Here is a 23335-nt window from a genome sequence, read left to right on the forward strand (position 1 = left end):
CTACGCCTCTTTATCTTCCTTTCTATTTCTAGATGTAACACCAAGTGCCTTCCTAGCTGTCTCCCTTATCACTTCTGCAGTAGTTGCCCAATCATCCAGCACCTCCTTACCACCACCGAGCCACTGTCTGACTGTCTCACACTACAGTCTTCCTCCTTCAGTTTCCACCATCTTATTCTTCTTTCAGTCTTCACTCTCCTCCTCTTCTTTTTCAGCCCCAGGGCCATTCTTCAGACCACCATCTGATGTTGTCTAGCTACACTGTCCCCTCCCCACACTTTACAGTCTTTAATCTCTTTAAAGTTGCATCCTGTGCATAGAATATTGTCCACCTGTGTGCACCTTACAGAGGCTTTAGCCATGTTGTAAGCAAACCATTGCCCCTTTACTTCATGGAGCACTAACATCTTGATGCTGTATCAGTAGATTTTGAAAATTTGGATCCCGATTGGATTATATCTGTACTATTCACCTATTTAGCTTTATAAAGAGATATGTCTCTGGCCCCATTCTCCCTTTCTTTATTAGGTCATGCCAAAGCTATATCATGGCATCACTACTAGCCAGAGACTGTCATATATGGACTGAGGGTAAGATGAGAAGCTCTGTTATCTAAGTGGTTAGCAATTACAATAAATGTATATATTTATAATAAAGTCATGAAACATTTATATGAAAATAGTGTGTTGGTAGTTCACTTTTAAGGCCTTGAAAGAGCACAGAGCTTTAATTTAATTTAATTCATTACATTAAAGTATTTTTTTTACCTAAATTAACAATTAATGAATGTAGATTCCCCTGGCATACAACAGTCCATGCAAAATTAGAATTAAAAAACCTGGAGTTGGCCAACCTCTTTTTGATTAATTTCCTATTGCCATTAATAATGAGTGTTTGAATATAAACAGATCCACAATAAATTACATTGAGGGCTTCAGTTTTAATGTAATCTAACAAAAATAATTTGCTTAGTAATAACATCATTTGTGGCTCAGTGTACCCAGAAGTTTCATCCTGGTGCATCAACAGTAAATGTACTTAATTTTGTTAATTTTATAAATTAATATACATTTATAAGTAAATAGTTTAATAATCTATTCTGTAATATACATTACATTTATATTTTATTATTGACCGATAGATGGCACTAGACAGTGGGAAGGACATGACACAAACTTCCAGAACATTTTAACAACACCGTGTGTGACCTCTGGTGGCGCAAAGATTACACAGTCACAAAGATTTTGTCTTGAAAATGGACCCCATGGGGCCTTTAGAAAAAAGCTCACTGGGCTAGACAGTCTAGACACTGTTTGGGAGGTGCTTGTATTGCCGGACATTGGTCCCCAAGAGTCAGTGTGCATTCAGGTCGAAGTCCCCACCGGGATAGGAGAACAAGAACAAGAACACACCGTACACACACACACACACACACACAGCGCAAAAAAGGTTCTGTACCCTAATTTCATTCAAATAATAGTTATATAGGCAATACAATTTATGAAGAAGTTCTGGTTCAAATGAAAGGAGAAAAATCTCAGCAAAAAGGAGAAAGCAACATGAAGCGGTTTACAAGCTTAATCTTTAATCATTTATAAATGTTCTCATAAGGTTTGTTTTAATGTGGGTATTAAATGCACACACTCTAATAAAGCAGTAATTGAAACAACAGGCACAAAGGCTTCTCTTAAACTAATCATAACCCGCATTTGTATTATCCGTTGCGGCTGCCTGTTTTCCAACACGTCTTTTTTTTCTTCTGTAAATTGTGGCCCCGCCACCTGCTGTCAGAAGGCGGGATTACTGCAGAGCTGAAGCCTGCAATTGGCTGCCTGAGCAGTCTGTCAGCAGAGGAGCTCTTCGAGGAAGTGAGCCAACCGGTAATGCAACACGATAACGCCTGAGAGTTTCTGGTGCGTTTTTGTACAAATCCTTAGCGTTTTGTAATGTCGATTTATCATGGATGAGTATATTCACAATTAGCCACTATGGTAGAACAAGAAATATTTTAAACTGGTGTTTGTGAGTTGGCGGAAAGTTGATTGGAGCTCTTCGACCAGCTGTGTTTGGACCAGCTTCCTCATTGGTATGTCACTAAATTGTAATGTAATGGAAAATAGTGTCATGTAAAGCAGTTTGGGCGAATAATGTAGACGGCAGCAGTGTTTAGAGTTTAGCGGCATGTAGGACTTCTCGTGTGGTTGTCAAACGTTTTTCCACACATGGTTAGCTGTGTTCAGTTCCTCAAAATGTAATTGAGCGCGCGCGCTCTCTCTCTCTCTCTCTCTCTCTCTCTCTCTCTCTCTCTGTCTGGCTCTCGAGCTCAATACCTCTCTCTGTAGCATCAGTTCATGCGTTGGCATTGTTCTAGAGTCCACCCTAGCGATGAATAACCCTAGTGGAATCTAATTTGTTTTTAAAAAAAAAAAACTTCTTGTAGTTGTTTTTAGGAAGCGGTAGGCCAAGTATTTCTAGTTTCGAAGTGTGACACCAAAATAAAGAACCTGGCTCAGTTTACCAGATATTCAGACCCTATTTAAATATTCAGCTATCTTGCCACGCACATAATGATCAAATCATTAAATCTGCACTATTTTTCTATACACCTAGAAACCTAGAAAATGTTGAATGAATTCTCTGATAAATCCATCAGTTAAGATTGATCTGAGGTCATAGTCATAGTACAGGACTTCCAGGAGAAGACGTCATGTAGGCAATTTTTCATCCTGAGCTTTATTCAGTAAAAGCCTTTAAGTAAAACAAATTACACCTAACAAATCAACTGATGCACTTTTTCTTCTTCTTTCTCACAGTAAGAAGTAATACGTTTCTCGTTCCTGGTGACAAGATGCATCTCCACGCTATTCTGTGCGTTCTGGCCACGTATTATGAATCAGCCTTGTCTCTGAATGCAAGCAGCAATGAACAGAAAGGTGATGGAAAAGATGTGATCCCACTATTGCTTGTATCTTTTGATGGTTTCCGGTCTGACTATCTGGAAAAATACCCATTACCCAATCTACAGAAATTCATCTCTGCTGGCGTTTTTATTGATCACCTCAGCAACGTCTTTACTACTAAAACCTTTCCTAACCATTACAGCCTCGTCACTGGACTGTATGCGGAAAGTCATGGAATTCTGGCAAGTCGCATGTATGACTCAGAGACAAATAAAACTTTTACTATTCGTAATTCTAGCGATCCTTTCTGGTGGGACGAAGCAACACCGCTCTGGGTGTCGGTGCAGAACTGGAATTATAAATCTGCAGCTGCAATGTGGCCCGGAACAGATCTGATGATTCAAAACCGTACCTCATCGTACTTTTTAAAATATAACCCGAAGGTTCCATTCAATGAAAGACTGGACAGCTTAATAAAACGGCTCACTGAAGAAAAATTGGTCAAGTTCGCTGCACTGTACTGGGAAGAACCGGATAGTACTGGACACACCTATGGACCTGAAAACACCACAATGATGGCCAAGGCACTGAAAGAAGTGGATGACAATGTGGGGCTTTTGATGGATCGTCTCAACCAGACAGGACTATGGGGGAAGATAAATGTGATTATTACTAGTGATCATGGCATGGTGCAGTGCTCCCAGGACCGACTAATTAGGCTTGATGACTGTGTCGATCGGAATAGCTATGTCTTGGTGGACACTACTCCAGTGGCTGCCATCATACCAGTCAATGGTGGGTATTAACCCTTACATATGTTTGCTACACCCTATGTAGTATTCACTAAAGTATTTAACAACTGTGTTTATTATCCTACAAGTGGTGCCAACATTAATGATCTAAAACTACAATTTTGGTCACTTGATAATGTCCATACAAGAGACACCTGTAAACTATGCCTTTTTGCTTTTTTCAGCTAAACCCAAAGTCAGAGCTAAAAGAGAAAATACAGTCAGTGTATAAGGAAATTCACTTAAGGGGAAAGGACCGCTGAAGTGGTTCACATTTGCAGTTATTCTTGCTTTGTGTTGACTTCAAATAACTAGACTTTATTCTAGTTATTCTAGTTATTTGCTCAGTAATAACACATTGCCTTGCATTGTCAGTAATGCAAATAAAAAAACGTGCTTTTTAAACTAATCTAGTATGTGTACTTATTATTAGTCTACTTAATATCTAATAAATGTACTTGTTAGATTACAAATATATATTTTATTCTTTTACTATGTGCATCTGACATGGAATCGACTGCAATCTGGACATTTGTAGTAGTAGAATAATGAACTCATACAGTCGCTTAATTGTAAACATTTTGTGTAGGTTATATTGATATTAGATCAGCCACTAAATGCTGGTTCATCACTTATGCTGTATGACATCACATTCATCACAGTGTTTTTTTTGTGGTCATTTTGGTTTTTCTTTTTAGAAGTTGGCACCTGAATCCTTATGTAATTTTCCTTTATTTTTTATTTTTATTTCTATTTTTTACAGATTCCTTAGATCTGTATAAAAAACTTAGTACCTGCAACGTGCACATGAAGGCTTACATGAAAGCTGCAATACCTGACAGGCTGCACTACAGAAACAATAAACGCATTCAGCCCATCCTCCTGATGGCTGATGAAGGTTGGACAATTGTCCAGAAAGGCAACCTCCCACGATGTGAGTGCTGTCTAATCAAGTTACAGTTAACAGATGACTGCTTGCACATATTGTTCTTGCGTTATATTGGCATTGATCCTGTATTGTTTTGTTTTAAAGTGGGTGATCATGGCTATGATAACTCCCTCGCCAGCATGCACCCCTTCCTAGCAGCCCAGGGCCCAGCCTTTCGGAAGGGTTATCGGATGAACACCATCAACAGTGTGGATCTTTACCCCCTCATGTGCAACCTTCTGGGCATCCCTGAGATGCCCAATAATGGCAGCTTCAGCAACGTGCGCTGTGTGCTCCTCAGAGAGAAGTGCTCAGACCTGGCAGCAGTAATCGGTATCGTTATTGGCGCCCTAATAGTACTCACCACCATCACCCTCCTCTTCAGACTGCTGAAAAACAGGGAGCACTCTTTGCCAAGGCCGTTTGCCCGCTTAGAGCTGGAGGAGGACGACGATGACGAACCTTTGCTTGAATGAGCATAGAACCTGCAGTTTAAAGTACATGCTCTATTCTTGCTAAAGTAGAAAATAAACAAAAAAATGCACAAATCGGCTTTAAAAAAATTATAATAATCCTGATATGGGAATTGTGTAGCAAAACTTTGCTTATTATTGTTTAACCCACTAAATAATTTAGCTGCAATTTAATTACTCAGAAGGGTAAAAAAGCAACACACATTTGTTTTCTATCAAATTACAACAAATTCTAGCTCACACATTTTCTTCTGGTTTATGACTAGAATGAGGAATCGGATTAGAATAAGGTGTCAGAGATAAGAACATAGTGATGTTAACAGTGATGTCATTTTATTTTCATTAATTTGCAAATAAATATCAGGTCCAGTATAATGGCATAATTTAAACAGGCATAGGTGTTATCAGGTAATAGTGACAACTCAAGTGCAATGCTCATTTAACTTTAATGGAAAAGGCCCTGAAGGATATTCATAATTTTATTTTGCTGTTTGAGCTTTTACCGATTTTCTGATTTTCAGCAAAGTACCAGGAACCAAAACAATCAAGTTGCTGAGTTAACTACACTGTATATTTATTTCTTTGTGTTTTTATGCTTTATTAAGGGCATATGAATGTTTATTTAATCTGTGTGGTCTGTGAATATTGAGCTTTATATTTAGATAATTAAAAAATCTATTTTTCTATTCTGAGGGTGTATAGGTGTAGGCTAGTCAGTAAAATGAGAATAATATGCTTTTAATGATTATTTAATTAAAAAAAATTTTTTAAATAAATAAATAAATGTGAGCTTTTTGCACTTAGATGTTTGAGGTAAAAGGGGTTTAAGGGCTGGGTCACTGTTTTCTTAAAGTCTTCCTGTAATGATATTGCATAACTGTGCAATGGAAAGATATTCTGTATATGTAAATAGGTACTGTTCTGTATTGTAGGAGCTTTTGTGGACTTTTGAGCGTGTTTAAACCTGATTGTGAAATAATTTAATTCTTGCATAGTATTTTGTGGTAATATCTATTGACAATGTTGTAATGTTAAATCTAATCCACTAGAGGTCACTCTCGAATATGTAAGGCTCAATATGATGTGTAAATATCTCAAAGGTTCATGGAATCATCTTTTGTCTAACATTGGAAAAAAAAAAAAAGAGTGAATGTTACATTTCAAATTCCTAATAGTTGTGAGAGTATATAAATTTGCTTCTGTATGTGGATGAAGTTGCAGTTAAAGCTTTAAGTTGAGAGTCTTACTCGTAATAAAATCTCCTTCATTAAGTTATTGTGCTGCTGCTGTTCATTAAACAAAATGATCAGTCATGCACTTACTTTATCCTTGTTCAGATAGTAATCATTAGTGTTTTAGGGTTTTTTAAATCATAAGACCTGTATAAAGAAAAGAAAATATCCCCGGGTGTGAGGTGTTTGTGTGTGGTGTGAGGTTGGAGTTGAGCAAGCTTCTATATTTGGTGAGTGGAATGTCCAGCTCTCCACCTCTGACTCTCTATGTATCTAATACACTTTTCACATAAAAAATAAAATAAAATACATACATATATACTGTGTGTGTGTGTGTGTGTGTGTGTAAATAAAAAATAAATAAATAAAATATATATATATATATATATATGTGCGCATATCAGTTTGCAGTTTGTTTCACTGTATCTAATTTTAACAGTGTATGATTCTAGCATCATACTCTCTTAATCATTATTTGTTACTGGTATATCTCATTGTTTAGTGCTTAAGCAATTCATCCTCCTGGACCTCCATCTGGATTTTTACACACTCTGAAGTAGGACTCAGTTACTGACATTTTTTACAGGAGAGTCTGAAATGTGATTGATTGCTGGCAGGACATAAAGGCCAGAGCGCTAGAGTGTGTGTGTGGAGGGAGTGGAGGTGACACAGGAGCAGGCATTCAGAACTCCTCCCTCTCCTCTTGGCTGGCTATTTTTGGCCTGAGTGTGTGACAGTGAGAGCATGCTGTACCCCTGACAGCTGGGCCCAGGGGCCAAATCAAAACAAGGCTGCACCTCATGCACTTGTTGCATGAACAAGACCATCACTACAGCCAGCTGGAGGTACAGTAAGGACAGTAAAAAAGATTCTAACCTGAAAAAACTTTCTCCTACTTATGAGCCATACCACCCTGAGCTCAGTGGGCTGAGGGAACATTAATAAAGGATCAAAATGACTGACTTGGTCTCTTCAAATGAAGAGGATAAGGATCCTGACATTGAGTTGTTTGTAAAGGTAAGAATGGATGGCATGCTTGTATCAACCTATAGTCATTTCTTTTTAGATATCATGAAAAAGGTCTGTGCACATTTACTATGTGATACAATATTTTTGACATATTGTGTAGGTGTGCGTTTTAGGGTTTGGTCAGCTGCACTTGGTCAGTGAAGCAGAAGTACTGAAGTGCTGAGCTGAAATAGACAGGTGTCTCAGTAGCACTCTCTCTGCCCAGGAGGCACACTCCCTCCTGAATTATTTCTACTTTCCTATCAACACTGCAATGCTCTAATTCCTCAGTGGGAGTTCTACACAAGGCTAAATCAGATCAGTGCTAGTGTGTGTGGCTTGTTCTATGAGGTTTGATCGAGCACATGATATAGTTAAAAATGGTGGAATTTATATGACTACTGCAGTATCTTTTGAAAGATCAGAGCAGTTGCATCATCAGCTGAAATACTGTAAGTTATGCCACTTTTCTTTGTAATTGCTCCATATCTTAGCTTATTAGTATTTATAATGTCACTGCTGTATTAAATAGCATACAAATATTGGGTCACATCTGCAGTACAATCTCATACAGCCAACTGTCTTAGGAAAGCGTTTGGGAATGAAAATGTAACCTAATGGTAAAAACATATATGCATATCTGATAGTTTGCAAAACTATTTAATGAATATGCATTTTTTTTTCTTCAAAAATAGTCAAAAGAAGAAACTTTGAATCTCTGCTGCAGCCCTTTGAAATCTAAGAGCACTACATTCGCAGTGCCGAGGTGATAAAACAGAATCAATTGAAAGGGGTTAGGATGAAGTCAAGCTAAAGCTTCTGTTGACAAGTAAGAAACGAACTCTTTGGGTCGAGGGCTAATGAGGCAGGTAATGGAATTTCCATCAATAATTTAGCACCAGTTGGGTTTCTATGACTGGCTCAGTTTTCCATCCCAGTTCAATGCAGCTATTGGATAGCACCGGCGCTTCATTTCAGATATGGATTGTGATTGCACCTTTGTGCGGCTGATATGATTGTCTTGATATCAGGATTAACTGCTAGGATGAAAAAGCCCCACATGATTCATGCAACTGTGCATGTCACTCAAGTGTGTAATAATTCTGAGGTTGGCCCCATGACACTGACACACATACGGAGCTGTTTTGTTTTTGGTTCACACTTAATAGTTTTAAAGAGTAGCAATGTTTCCACAACACATTGTGGAAAAGCAATGAAGAAATAAATGAGGGAATTGTAAATGTCATCCATATAAATATTATAAATTATAAATATAAAGACTGAGCCAGTCTAAGCAGATGGGTCACAGTTTTGCTGGCTGAATTTGGATCCACTTGACTTCATAAAGAAATGACGGTTACTGTAAATTGTTACAAAGTTAAGATAAAAATCTAATGGTGTTTATAATTCCAGTACAGTTCCAGGGTTGTATAGATTGTGTTATAGTGGAGCTGTTATGGTGGCTCATGGTGGTACCTTTCTAAGCAACTTCACGTTGTTTTTTTTCCTTTTATTTGCCACTCATCTATATATAATGTGTATTACTGTTTAGTTCAATTTATCTGTATTATCTATATATAGTGTGTATTACTGTTTAGTTTAACTTATTGGTATTATCTATATATTTAATTTTGATATATCATGAATAAGCTATTTGTGGCAGTGGCAAGAAAAACAAAGAGGAAGCTCAAAAGGAAACGTCATCCTTTCCATAAGTGACACTGGATAGTGTGATTATAAGTCATTACACTTCTTCATGTGTATACTATGAAATTCAAACAGAACTAAGTGTTTGTTTAACTAAGCATTGAAAGAAGATCCGGTATTAACATGAGCATGTTGTGAATAATTGTCTTCACTAAGAGTATGTTTTTTAGGTTTTATTTGTGCCAAACAAATGAGTTTCCCTTTTTCCACAGCAGTTGCTATAAGCTACAAATATTGAGTAAAGTTATTAGAATGGTTGATACTTTTTGCAATGTATTGTTTTACTTCAGGCAGGCAGTGATGGGGAGAGCATTGGGAACTGCCCCTTTTCCCAAAGACTCTTTATGATCCTATGGCTGAAAGGGGTGGTATTCAATGTCACCACTGTTGATCTGAAAAGGTATTAATATGATCCTAGTCATGGATATATTTTGAGTGGTGTAATTCTTGTGTTCATGTCTTTTCTGTTGTTGTTTGGCACTGCTGCTTAGGAAGCCACCAGATTTACATAATCTGGCACCTGGAACACACCCACCTTTTCTCACCTTCAATGGAGAGGTGCGAACGGATGTCAACAAGATCGAGGAGTTCCTAGAGGAGAAGCTACCTCCTCCAAAGTACGAGGTCATCCAATTTATATTATATATGTATTATTTGTATGTTTATGCCTGTGCAATTTTAGCAGAACTTCCCGACTATCGCCTTTCTCCTAAGGTACCCAAAGCTAGCAGCAAAAAACAGGGAATCTAATACTGCAGGAAATGACATCTTTGCTAAGTTTTCTTCATACATAAAGAACACAAAACCGGAGGCAAACCCAAGTGAGTGACACATTTTATAATGTGTCCCAAAAGCAACAACAACAAAAAACACTCTCATTCTCTCTGTTCAGTCAGTCCTCTCTTAAACCAATACAAATCTTTTTACCTTGCAGGTCTACAGAAAGGGTTACTAAAGGCTCTGAAGAAACTAGATGACTTCCTTAACTCTCCCCTACCCGAGGAGATTGATGCAGACAGTATGGAGGAGGAGAAGTGTTCTAATCGTAAATACCTGGATGGAAATGAATTAACACTAGCAGATTGCAACCTTCTACCCAAACTTCATGTTGTCAAGGTAAACCATCAGACCATCAGACAAAGATTTTTTTTCCACTTGGTTTATGTAAATCTACTAGAGATATTTTTCTAACGAAGTCATTTTTATTTCAAGGTTGTTTCTAAGAAATATCGTCACTTTGAAATACCGTCGGACTACAGCGGAGTGTGGCGCTATCTGCAGAATGCATATGCACGGGATGAGTTTACCAACACGTGTGCAGCTGATAGAGAGATCGAACTTGCTTACCAAGATGTAGCCAGGAGACTGGGCAAGTGAAACCTGGCAGAATGCAGAATGATTTGCAAATTTCATAAATCCATATTTTACTCAAAATTAAAAGAACAACATCCAAAATGTTTAAACGTAGAATATACCATTTAAAAAAGTTATTTGGAATTTAATGGCTGCAGCAGGTCTCAAAAAAGTTGGGAACGTGTCATGCTTACCATTGTGTAGCATCACGTCAGCTGTGAGACAGGTTGCTGATGTTTTGGGAGAGCAATGCTGTGGGTTGTGCTTTGTTGTACTTTTTATTTTGTGATGCACAAATGTTTTCAAATGGTGCAAGGTCTAGACTACAGGCAGGCCAGTTAAGCACCCAGACTCTTTCGGTCTTTCTACTATTTGGGCCGTTCCCTAAAAATGGATGTTTTCTTGATGGAAGCATTTTTTGCTCTTAAACTGTATATACATTTCAGCATTGATAAAGCCTGTCCAAATGCGTAGGTTGGCCATTCCACAGGCACTAATCCACTCCAATAGCATCCGAGATTTTTTAACCAAGTGCTGATTTGTACATTTGATAAATAATGCATAACATTCATTTTTTTTTTTGTCAGAGGGACTTTTTTGACTTAGCAATTTTATTGTGTGCTGCCTCGAGGACACCATATTGGATTTGTCCTTTATATGCCCGAGATAGACTGTTGCCTTGTCTGATGCTGTCTGGGTACATTTTACATGTCATTGCCATTTTTGCTCCCTGGGTGCAAATGGCATGGATCTGTCCCATCAGCAATTCTGTAATGGGCTTGAGAAAAGACTGTGCCACTTAAATAGTTCTAATGCATTCTCTGCAGTTTCTGTCTCTTGTAATGCACAAGGCAGCATTTGCTTTCACTGTATTGCATTGCATAATGCAGAGATCAATACACCTGCAGTGCTATCTAGGATTCTGTTTAAATCTGCACAATCCAAAAAAAAAAATCAATTTTTCAGTGAATCTATTACTTTTATGACCTTTGTCTTTGTTTTCCCTTTAAGAGGGTTACCTTTGTGCAGTTTGGTTCCTTCTGTATTCTGTGAACCTGTTATTATGCATCCAGGGGTGGATCTAGAAAAAATAATTTATTGGGTGGAAAGGGGGTGGCATGAAAATTATTAGGGTGGCAACACTGAAGTAAGCACCATTGCATAGTTTTTGTATATTCAAGGAATAATATACATATTCAGTGTATACACTGGGGTGCACATTTTATATTGATCTATAAAAATCTAATAAAAACTGATATTTGGGTCCGACTTTACTTAAACTGGAACGACAAAGAATAAATGAGATGGTAAGGTATATTTAAATTCTGTTTCTGTTTTACCACATTTAAATCACCAACAAATATCTTAAAAAAATGTAATAAATAATTTTAAAAAAATTACAGTATTCAGTGCAACATAAACCGCCAAATACGTTGTTGTCATATTACGTCATTCATTTGTCAAAAACTCAGACAATCCTGGAGCTGCAAGCCACTGAACAACCTACTTTTGAAGATAGTTTAGGGTTATTAGTTTAGAACTGTTAGTCATTAATACACGCAAAGATATAATCAAACGTAACTATATTAATATATAATATTACATGTGCATTTACATTTATAGTCAACCCCGATTATTTGGAACCTAATTAACAGCATGTTGCGGATTATTTTACAATTTGCGGGAATCCGCAGCGGGACCGAATGTTCAGGAACGTTAGGAATAACATTTTTATTTATGTTTTCACTAACAAATTTCCAAAACACATTATTGTCTTAAAGTCACATAATGTCTAGATGAATTCACTAAGGTACCATAGGGGCTGCGGGAGTGCGTCCAAAATTGACCCCAGTGAGTTCCGGGGGGCCACTTACATGTACATTTATACAAATTATTCCATTCGCTAAAAGAACTGGAGTCGTTTGTTTGTTATCAGTGATCAGGCTGGTTGCAGTGAATGTGTTTGATTCACTATTCAGTAGTTCAAAAGAGTCGTTTACTCGGACTACGCTTTAGTAGAGATTTCTTGCCATTATTTATGGCTATAAGTTTTAGTATATAAGTAAATTGAAGCGCCCACTGCTGTAAATCGTTCGAGGAAACTGGTTAAATGTATATTTTATTCATTTGGTTACAAAGATTTGGTGGCACTTAGCATGGCATTTGCCACCCCGTGCTAACCCGGTAGATTCGCCCCTGTAAATGCATGACATGAAACATGTTGATTTCAGGCTTATTTTGTGAAAAATTTTTCTCCTCTTAACTGTATGATTACAGTAACTGTACGTATGTAGTGTTATTTTATGTTTATTTGAGGACAGTAATGGAGTCCTAACCCATATTCATTTCCCACACTCCTTAGTTAGTGGAAAAAGTTGTCACAGGCCCTAGTTAAGCGAACAGCGCCATCTTGTGATAAAGCAGTATATTTTTTCAACAATGGTACACAAAGAAATGGCATGATTACTTAAACATTTCTTGATTATCACTACGAATAAACATGGTATTAAACTTCTGTAAATCACTCATATGTACCAGGTTTTTCCCCCCAACAGTCTATTTAAATCACCTAAGCTGCTGTAAGCTATGGATTGCACATTGCATGATTGTCAGCTAACATATCGACATGTTAGTGCATTATTGGTAGTCTTATTAATGATGATATAACTCTTTATATATTGTAAAATGTCCCAATGTATTTGTTTGGAAAGATTTTGCATAATTCTGTCCTCTGCTATATGCCACAGTGGTTGTACTGAAATCTCTTCTAATGGAAAATAAATCTAGTTTTTCAAATGCTGTTGTGAATTATCAAATTTATTACATTAGATGCAAAAAATATTATTTTGTGCAATGCAAATCTTTCGAACACACTGCACTTGCCAGAAGATTAATACTGTAGCAGTGCATTATTTTGGTTTTCATGGATTTCATTATTTTCCGTTATAGAGTATGTATGAACATGAAGTGCTAACATCAATTTATTAAATAACTAAAATGTTGGGGGGGGGGGGGGATGTCCTCAGGGAAAAAAAAGTGTATGAAAATTCCCTGCCACACCACCTTTTCAGACTCGCTTGACAGCAGAACAACATATGCTGCAGTGTAACATGTGTATGGAGATCACACTGGTGGAGCTCTGAGTGAAACTGGAGAGGTGTTCCACAGCTATGGCTGCAGTGGCCTGGGGGCTACTCGGCCTCCTGGGCCTTAATTATTGTACTTCCTGTGGAGGAAGCCCTTTCACCAGCTTAGGCCTGTCCACCGAGTTTCTTTCACTGTAAATTCAAACCATCTGCATTTACGTCTGAAATCTTTTTTTGGTCACTGGTGGTATTAGGAGTGAGTCGGGAGGAGGGGGAGGGCTGCTGTCAGACATGCACCTCACTCCTTCCTTGATTGCTTAAGCAAGCTTTGCGGCATTCAGAATGATAAAATGTCTTGCCTTGAGCACAGGGGTCCAGGCATTCAGTTTGTTACACCACACATATCATCATGTCCCTTCAGGCTCTCCATGGAACCCAATAAGGAGAGACACTTCAGTAATACATTTGTGGTGCATATGATGTCTTGTATTTCTTCTATTCATTACTTGGTGTACAGTAACAACAGAGGACTGCCCTTGAACCAGAAGTGGTAAAAAAAAAAAAAAAAAAAAAAAGGTGGCAGGCATGATCACCTTACTCAAGTTATTACATATACTCAACAAAAACAAACAAACAAAAAAGTCCATATGTACAAATCTTATAGCTACTTAAAATATTAAAGTAAAAGTACATCAAGAAAAGACAAAATATAAAGGAATTATGCAGACTTACCATTACCTAAAAACAAGTACCCACATAACATTAGTTTCCATGCTATTAATAATACTGACAGTGCAATACAATGCCCATTTTAACAACAACAACATTTTAAGAACAAATTGGGTAGGCACATTTTTACACCTAGCTAACAACAGCAACATATCTGTAGCAAAGTAAAAGTATTAGGTCACACATTGGTCATATGTTCAAGAAACAGTTACACCACTGGTCTGGTTAAAGGCAGCTGGGGATTTCCAAAACAATGTCAAATATATAGACCAAAGTATATTTATGAATGTAAGCCGAAAAGTTTATATGTGATATGTAACGAGTAAAAGTGACATTAGAGTAACATGAACTAGACAAATGACTATTGCTCACTGTTTCCCAGGTCTTTGTTTCATTCATCATTCTTATCATAGATCCAAGCAGTTCCTGCTTCATGGTGAGTAAATTGTCATTATATTTGAAGGGCAGCATTAAAAAGTTATACTGCTCAGTCAACTCTGCTGTTCAAACCGCACAGAACACACAGTTCTGCCATTTGTCCCTTTCAATAATTTATACTTTGAAGGGATAATGTGTGCTTAATCTCTTCTTTGGCTTTGTACGTGGTATGTCATATGCACCTTATCAAACACTATTGACAATGTGTACTGGATGTGTCAGTGAATCTGTCTTCTCCTCAGTGCACAGAAATTAAGAGGCACCAATTTCTTTCTTTATTTTTAGGCTGTCACTGATAATACACCAAACAGGCATAACATTATGGCCACATAATATCGTGGCTATTGTCGCTTGCCACATGTATCAATGAGACTTGGCTGCTCATTACCCTGTCGCCTGATCACTACTGTTCCTTCCTTGGACAACTTTTGATAGATACTGACCACTGCAGATCGTGAACAGCCCAGAAGAGCTGACCCAGTCATCTAGCCATCACAATTTGGCTCTTGTCAAACTCACTCAAATACTCTTGTCCTCTTGTCTTCTAACACATCGACTTTAAAAACAAAATGTTAATATGCTTCTTAATATATCCCACCCACTAGCAGGTGCAATGATGAAGAGATAATCAGTGTTATTTACTTTATTGGCCAGTGGTCATAATGTTTTGCCTGATCGGTGTACATATGAATCTATCGTCTGGGCTACACAGAAATCAGCCTTGTATGTGTGTGTATATTTTTTTTTAGTCGTGATTAGTTGTCTTAATTACTAAGGGATCAAACAATTGTCTCCAGTAAGTGCTAATCCTTTAGTTCTCATTGAACCTTAAAACACAGAGAACTCATCTCTGACCTGAAAAACACAGGATCCTTTGTTTAGTTTTCAAACCAGCTGCACTTAAGTGGAGGCTGTCATTGTGTCATGGGAAATTAATGGCTTCAGTATACAAATAAACCTGACCAGTGACTTCCAGGTCTTCCATTACAAATGAACCACTTCATAACACTATATGCTCGCTTGAGCAAAATCTATTGGGCATTGTGAAATGATGAACATTATTACCATGAATTCCTAGACATCTGTGCATCTGTATTTATTGTAGATCTTTCCATCAGCTTGTATGGTGTGAAAATAAAAAAGGTCACTGACTAGAAGTTCTCACTTCCCACATGATTTAACTTATACTGAAGTGGCAATTACATTTTCATAGCTCTAAAACCAATCCAAATGCATGGTAATGTAAAGCAGAGCCCAAGCCACAGACAGTGCCAAAGGGCCTTGCACGAGGCATGCTAGTTCACCACAAGCAGGCTCAAGTCCCCAACATCAGAGGCTTTTTGGACAGTTGAGTCGGTCCTTGATCGAAAGAACCTGCAGTTCAGTTAAGGTTTTTTAAAAACAAGCGCTTGCTTCATCCTTATAATTATAGGTTAATACACAGAGCTGGATTTGAGCAGCGCAGCACAGTAATATCTTCTGAGATCTTGCTGGATTTGTTACTGAGAACTGGTTGTGCATCACTGACATTGCCTACACACTAAATAATACCAAATGTTTCAGCTCGTCCCTATTTCAAACAGCGGGGTAATTGTGGGTATAGATTGGTCAGATCCCGATTTAAACTTCAGTGCCGTCCGTCTGCACCTCATGAAAAGATCCAAGCGGTTCCACGTTTTATGGTGGAAAATTAGATGTGTTCATGCCGAGGGTGTGTGATGGCATTCAGCATTGTTTGCTTTGGTAAGAATACTCTTTGTTCTGGGCCAAGTTAACTGTTTGGAACGTTCAGGAGTGGCATATAGATTTACTCCACGTACAGAACATTAACTCTCCATCCTACAGTGCACTTATTTCAACATACTCTGTTTAACTTGATTCCGAATTGAGTTGCAGATTTCAATAAAATTTCTAACTGGACCTCCTGAATTTGTTTGTTGATCAACAGCAAAGAATGTGTTTGTCAGAGTTGCTGCAATGGCAACATAATGCCAAAAGGCATACTTTGTCTGTAGAATGTTATAATCTCGAGTCACTTGAAAATATCACACATACAGTAAATCAAACAAGGCTACATGAAATGAATGCACCAAGTCTTCCACTAACTCACACTAAATCACATATGCGCTCTGTAAGCTGAGGAATGGCTCTTTCATGACTGTACCATGACATGCTTTGAGGAAAGGGCCAGTGTTGATGTCAGGCTGGCCATAGAGTGCACTGGACCGTGGCAGATTGAGAGAGTGAGTCCGACATTCTGCAAAATTGTCACTCTCTGACACATGCATTTGTTTAACTTTTGGCACTCCATTGCTTCCACTGAGGTGTCAGAACAGGGCCTTTCTTCTGTTTTGCACATCTTTTTTCTCCCTCTGCTTTCAAATCTAACTTTCTTTCTGAGAGAAAAAGGAAAGTAATGATGTGCTGGGATCTGCAAGCAGGGAGGCATTTTGTATCAATAAGTTGATGGGCGTTAAGATGATACCGTCTTTCCAGGTCATGCAGCAATCCAATCAGCTTAAAGCAGAGCTCAGTTCCCTGGTTGTCCTGCTTAAAAAAAGCACGCTAATGATCATTCTATATTTAAGAGCACACTGAGACCCAAGCCAAATGCCTTCCACAACAGAGGCTGCATATGCACCACATAGTAGTTTGACATCATCCAAAACATAAAAAAAAAAAAAAAGAATCCGGAGAGCATTATTTATAGAATCTAAAACCAACCACCCAGCATGAAGAGACTGATTGCATATATATACATGGCACAACGCTCCGATTAAGATTTCTGCTTGTGCATCAAAATGCTGTCTTGCCATGGTTTCCATGGGCCACTGCCACCCACTCTCTCTGACTCAGAACAACGTTTGCGGATATGACTGAGTTTCCGTTTATACGCCTGGCATTCTCCCTTCTGCTGTCGGCTGCTCTGGTCTGCCCGCTGGCTGTGGGCCATGCCAGGTCTATGGTAGTCTGCCATGAAGGAGAAAGCTCTGAGGACACGACTGGCTTCTTTCATCACTCACTCTTTCCCTTTTCTCGAACAAATCTCAATGTTTAGAACCCAGTTCACATAAGCTGTCCGACAAATGTAAATATAGTCATAGCTCATCTGTTAAAAGCACTGATCTATTCCCTCTTATATTTTCTTGTTTGTCCAGTTGTTTTTATACACTGAGATTTCATTCGGCCTCTGTGGATGTGGGGTGTAAACAATGGAATTTATACTGTTATGGTTTTATAACTGATCTGATGTATCTGCCTGACATGATGTTAAACTCATGCTTTCAACTGCTTATTGTGAGGAATTTTGATCACAATATAAAAGCAATATGAACATGAAAGTGTGTATAGATACCAATAAAACCAAGTCTCAGCTGTAAACTCTTTTCTTTTGGATGTAAGTAGACTCTGACAAAATTTCAGATCCAAAACTAACATTGATACCGCAGTAGATGTGACAGGTTAAAGCCCATGTTGCTATGGAATAATATGCTATGAATACACCAGAGTTGGTCCCACAATTGTTCAATAAAGATTTTCACTGCTATGAAAAAGCTGTACCTGTCTCTAAACTGGCTACACTACAGGGGGAAAAAACATTTATGGAGAAGATTCAGTTTTAGTTTTGTAATTGACATTACAATTTGGAAATAGACATTCTTCTAGATGTCCACAAAAATACGAAGCTGGACTAGACGATTTCCCTGGTTGCTGCTGCTAGATAGAAAGAGATTTTGTATTGCTGCTACAATGCTACATTGAATAAAAGTTGCTTAAGACCACTTTAGCACACAAGACCCCCTTCTATCACACAAATCTACATTTTGAACTTCATATGTGTAAGTTGAGAGGTTGAGGTTGTTCTTGAACGTGTCTATGTTTGTAGCACAATGTTACTATTTACATCTGGATTTGTTTAGTGCTCTAAATATTCGTATCTATATCTGTATTTGAATTTAACCCCAAAGTGGGTTTAAATCTACACACCATACCACTAATGTTAAAACAGCCAGAGATAAAATGCCCTCACTACACGTACTGTTTCATGAATACTATACAAAGTAAATAAAGTAAATGAATTTTTCATGAAGTGTTGCTCCCTATTTGTATCTGTATTGGTTTTAGAATATCTTATATCTTCATTCTGATGCAATGCATTCACATTCAATTACATCTCTAGTTTTATTAAGTTCTCTATTCTATTCTATTCTATTCTATTCTATTCTATTCTATTCTATTCTATTCTATTCTATTCTATTCTATTTAGATGTCTTCCAAAGATTATTTTTTTCTTCATTTAAATCATTTTGACATACAAGCCACATTTATTGACTGTTGCACCATATCTTTACTCTGTTACGTCATCTGGTGAAATTCAAGCACTTTTTTAAAGCATGTATTAAGCTACTTTCTCCTGAGCAGAACTGGCAGGACTAAAGGTACAAGTGTTCTGTGTGAAATCCTACTTTCCTTTTCTTGAATTATTTGAGATATATTGAGAGTAACTGAACCCACTGTCCTTGAGGTTTTCCATTTTCCTGAGCGTGCCACATTAGCATGGCTCATTGTATCAATTTGAGTTTTGCGCTTGCTCTTTTGGCAAAGTGTTTCCATCGCCATATGTTTCTATAGCCACATGAGGGCAGCATTTCTTGCGGTTGTCCTGAAAACTTGTGAGCTTCATCATGTGACTGTGACTTTTGTGCATTTTGCCACCAACGTTCACTGTACATCAGTTTGGTTTTACTGGTCTCTCAGTTAATGCATTCTTTTTTTCTTTTTGAAGACAAATCCTAACAGCAAATGCTGAGGAGTAGGCATAGGATGCAATTCTTGCAGGTGGTAATGCAGCATCATTTTAGACACACTCTTTTGTTCCTCATCAAACAGCCAAACTGCTCTCTATTCCTACGTTGCTTTAGTCTCATGTGAAGCTCTGCTGTGCGCATTCTGTGTCTACGCCGCCCTTCACCTCCTCCTTCTCCTCCTGCTCCCAGGAGCTTCACACTTCATTTGTCCGGATCTCCCTACCGGTGGCAGCAAATATTTCACCGACACCGGCCGCTCGGCTGCCGGTGTAAATCACAACTGTGTGTGTATGGCTGAGACAGCACAGGGACACCGAGTGGCTCTGTTTTCACATGGAAAGCACGGGCGTCTGGGCTGCTCTCTGTGGCAAGGTGCCATCGTTAAAACTCGTGGATCGAGATTGCTTGTGAAATGATTCTGGGGCCATCGGGTTGTTTTTATGTCCGTGAGAAATGAGCAGGCCTCCTCACGACACGCAGTGAAACCGGAGCCCTCGTATTTCACACGCAAAGAAATATGGGAAATGACGCGTAAATCAGAGTCACTAAAATAAAGACGGAGACGTGAGAAAGAAACACAGGGGTTCTGTGGGTTGCTTCGGATCTTACAGCGGACATCAGCTAGAAGAATTCGGATTCATTACTCATATAGACTTTTTCACTTTTTCCAGTCGTGACCCGTGCAGGCCCGCGATGAAGTCCTTTCAAAATCATCATGGCTTCATCTGGGCATGTCATTTCCAACTCTTCTGGACTGTTAACAATCAAGAGCTGACATGATTGTAAGCGATCAGGTTCATAAATGAAGTGGTAGCTCAATTGTTAAGACTTTGGGTTAGTGTTTGAAATGTTGGGAGTTCAAGCCCCTGCACTGGCAAGTTGCCACAGTTGGGCCCTGAGCAAGGCCTCTTGCCTCCATGGGGGCTGTATCACTTTGATACCAGCTTCTTAATAATCTGGGATATGCAAAGAAATAATTTGATATTGCTATAATGCATATGTGACATATAAAAGAATCTTTCTATCATTAGGAATACAGGTGACACGTCAAAAGCCACCTACTGGCTGATTTGATAATTAAAGTGTGTTAGAAGAGGCGTCAGTGAATTGTGAGCTCAATAATGAAAAGGATATTCAGACTAAATGCTCTTATATTTAATTAAAATTAAAAAACGCAGTTCACTAAATTGGACTGAATATAGGTTGGAATAGAAATAATCATACAACAGTTTGATTAGTTTAATATTTATTGTTAATAATAAATATTTTGAATGATTAATACAAAATACTTTTAATACTTTAAATGCAAAACCTGCAAAAAATTTTAATATAAAGGAATTCTCAGAACTTTTTATTATCAGGTTTAATTACAAGGGAATTTGTTTTGGTGACAGCGAATAATATATTAGCAATCACTAAATATACATATATAACTGGATCATACAGACTTCTGTATAAAAAAGCTCCTTGTAGTACCAGAAAAGTTTCTCTATTGCACAGAAAAAGTTACTGAAAGGTTTGTTGAGGAACCAAAAATGGTTCTACTATGGCACTGCTGTGAAAATCCTTTTTTGGTTATTCCTGACACCTTCATTTTTTAAGAGTGCATTATGTACTGTACACTAAAGCATTATCTATTGATTTTGGTACAAAGTCTGCTACACAGTTATAATTATTATTTATTTTGCACACACTATAAAACCATGTGCAACAATAATCTATGCGTAACAGTATATATTTAATTTTAATGAAATTTTATTAGTTAATGGAAACTGCATGTCTCTCAGGTTTATGTCAGTGTTGCTGCCCAAATAAAATAAACCCTTTAAAACAAAAACAAAAAAAGAAGGTCTTTTTGAACCTTTTCCAGTGTGCCATGGTCAAAACAATAAGGATGATCAAGAGCACATGGGGAGCTAAAGTTTTTTCTTCCACAGACTTATTTAAATACAGTATAAAGGTTTCGGTTCCATGCCACAAAAAAAGGATTTGGTGTCTGTGAAGTTACTCGTTTATAAATTCTTATATGAAAATTTAATATTTCTATAGAAAATACACTAATTGACGTAAAATTAAATATCATTTATTAGTAAAATGTAAATCCATAGACCTAATTGTACATTCAATATTTTGTTATAAAGATAGTAAATGATAATGATATAGGATAACAATACTGACAGACTTAAAATCTGGAAACTTCTAGACTCTTTGGGGGTCCTTGTTTTTTCTTTCTGTTGTATAAATAGGTCAATTGTTAGTTGCTCTGGCATCTGCTAGAAGATGTGAATGCAATTAGATTTATTTTAGAATGTTAAGAAGCATTAATCCAAATAACCTTTGAAAAAAAATGTACATGTACCCTGATAATGAGTGTACTTTTTAAATATATGAATCCATATATTTCAGACTGTACATGAAACAAAGCACACAGAAAACATACCAGTTTGGGTTTTATTTAGTGATGTAATGAGAATTTCGTCACCGGAAAACTTCTCTTGTGAATAAGGCTTTTCTAGTCCTTCCAACTTTTGCTCTGTGTTACCACAAATACTGTATGATACACACTTCTGTGTCAATTGAAGAAGTTGACCACTGTAATAGAGATCAAACACTGGACAAAGTTTAGTTTCTTTTTTTCTTTCAGTGACCATCATATTTTTCATTTTACAAGGCAGAAGACATAGAGAAAGTCCAGAATTCACATAAACTCTTGCATGTCTGTGAAAAAACAACCTAACTATAAATGTATCAAAAGTATTTGCACATGGCACTAGAAAAGCCCATTGAGATTCCTTGCTGATGTGATCCAACCCAAACACGAAGCGAAGCTGAACTTTAGGATGTTTGTATTCACTGATATGATTGTTTAATGGGCTTTTGGTGCAGCTCTAGGCAAACAGTGTGTGATGTGTTTAAAGATCACACTGCCTTAACCGATTCTTTGCGTGCAACAAATCAGTTTGCATTAATCATATGACTTACAATGGGACATTTGTACTTCACATCCAGTATGTTTTGAAAGTCTTGGGCAAAAATCCTATAAATGGTAAAGTCTGGCCGAGTGACAGGAAATCTTAAAGAATCTTACGGAGGTTTGAGTCTGAACTCATTATTAGCGAGACATATCCAGATAAGCCTCCTTCAATAAACAGACTCAGCGAACATCAACATAGCTGTCTTCTCATTTTACCAAAAATAAAATCTGAGTTAAGTGCTTGACTGTAGAGGAGACCCAACATTTAGGGCTAGATCTGAGATTGGAATCAGAGATGTGAAAAAAATCTATATAAAATAATAAAAAACATTTTATATATATATATATATATATATATATATATATATATATATATATATATATATATATATATATATATATAAAATCTGTGTGTGTGTGTGTGTGTGTGTGTGTGTGTGTGTGTGTGTGTGTGTGTGTGTGTGTTTGTGTGTGTGTATTAGATATTATACATATATATATTCAGGTTAGATTTGGTAATCCAAAATACAGACCTGTTGCACTCCTGACCCTTACAAAGAGGTCTTGCAAAATATATACACCACTCCTAAAATAACAAAAAGCCCTAATATTAGCAGAATGGCAGAGACTTCACTATGCTGTAAAATGTTAGGTGACAATACTACCAGTGCAGCCAAAACTAATAATGTCTCATGAGATATAGAGATAATGACTGCAGTGTGATGCCCATCTTTCCCTTTTTTTCATGTGATCATGTGTGGCTTTTCCAAGCTGTCTGTGCAGGAGGTTGTGACTCTAACAGTCACAAATAATGATCTATGAGACAGCTCAAACTGAAGACAGAAGTCTGCGCCCCAGAGTTTGCCTTTTTCATTGATCGCACAGGGGTTTTCCAGAGCAGTAGTACC

At 37.5% G+C, this 23335-nt stretch overlaps 1 protein-coding gene and 1 long non-coding RNA gene across 4 annotated transcripts; one reads left to right on the forward strand and one right to left on the reverse strand.

Annotated features, from left to right (window-relative positions):
• The first annotated feature begins 1835 nt into the window (after window positions 1-1835).
• LOC310728283 (chloride intracellular channel protein 5-like) lies at window positions 1836-13191 on the forward strand. 3 transcript variants are annotated; one of them, XM_083545523.1, is made up of 9 exons: window positions 1836-2086; window positions 2814-3695; window positions 4455-4625; window positions 4725-4945; window positions 9330-9439; window positions 9531-9656; window positions 9754-9860; window positions 9974-10155; window positions 10252-13191. In XM_083545523.1, exons 2-9 carry the CDS (start codon window positions 2849-2851, stop codon window positions 10414-10416), a joined length of 1929 nt encoding a protein of 642 aa, XP_083401649.1. In that variant the 5' UTR covers window positions 1836-2086; window positions 2814-2848; the 3' UTR covers window positions 10417-13191. The 3 variants fall into 3 exon arrangements, with proteins under 3 accessions (XP_083401649.1, XP_083401647.1, XP_083401648.1); XM_083545521.1 differs by lacking the exons at window positions 1836-2086; window positions 2814-3695; window positions 4455-4625; window positions 4725-4945 and adding an exon at window positions 7046-7341; XM_083545522.1 differs by lacking the exons at window positions 1836-2086; window positions 2814-3695; window positions 4455-4625; window positions 4725-4945 and adding an exon at window positions 7501-7784.
• On the reverse strand, window positions 10985-13886 carry LOC310728288. The gene is made up of 2 exons (XR_014534228.1): window positions 12108-13886; window positions 10985-12036 (listed from the first exon to the last, which is right to left on the reverse strand). It is a non-coding gene; the product is annotated as an uncharacterized lncRNA (long non-coding RNA).
• Window positions 13887-23335: the final 9449 nt, after the last annotated feature.

This window comes from Silurus aristotelis (assembly GCF_946808225.1).
Source record: "Silurus aristotelis genome assembly, chromosome: 6".
NCBI lineage: Eukaryota > Metazoa > Chordata > Actinopteri > Siluriformes > Siluridae > Silurus > Silurus aristotelis.

Excerpts from the sequence above, each read along its gene's own strand:
- LOC310728283 (XM_083545523.1), top strand. The coding sequence starts at position 2,849 with ATGCATCTCCACGCTATTCTGTGCGTTCTGGCCACGTATTATGAATCA. Across the intron at positions 9,657-9,753 it reads GAGAAGCTACCTCCTCCAAA|GTACCCAAAGCTAGCAGCAA; the intron begins GTACGAGGTCAT and ends CTTTCTCCTAAG. Across the intron at positions 9,861-9,973 it reads AAAACCGGAGGCAAACCCAA|GTCTACAGAAAGGGTTACTA; the intron begins GTGAGTGACACA and ends TTTACCTTGCAG.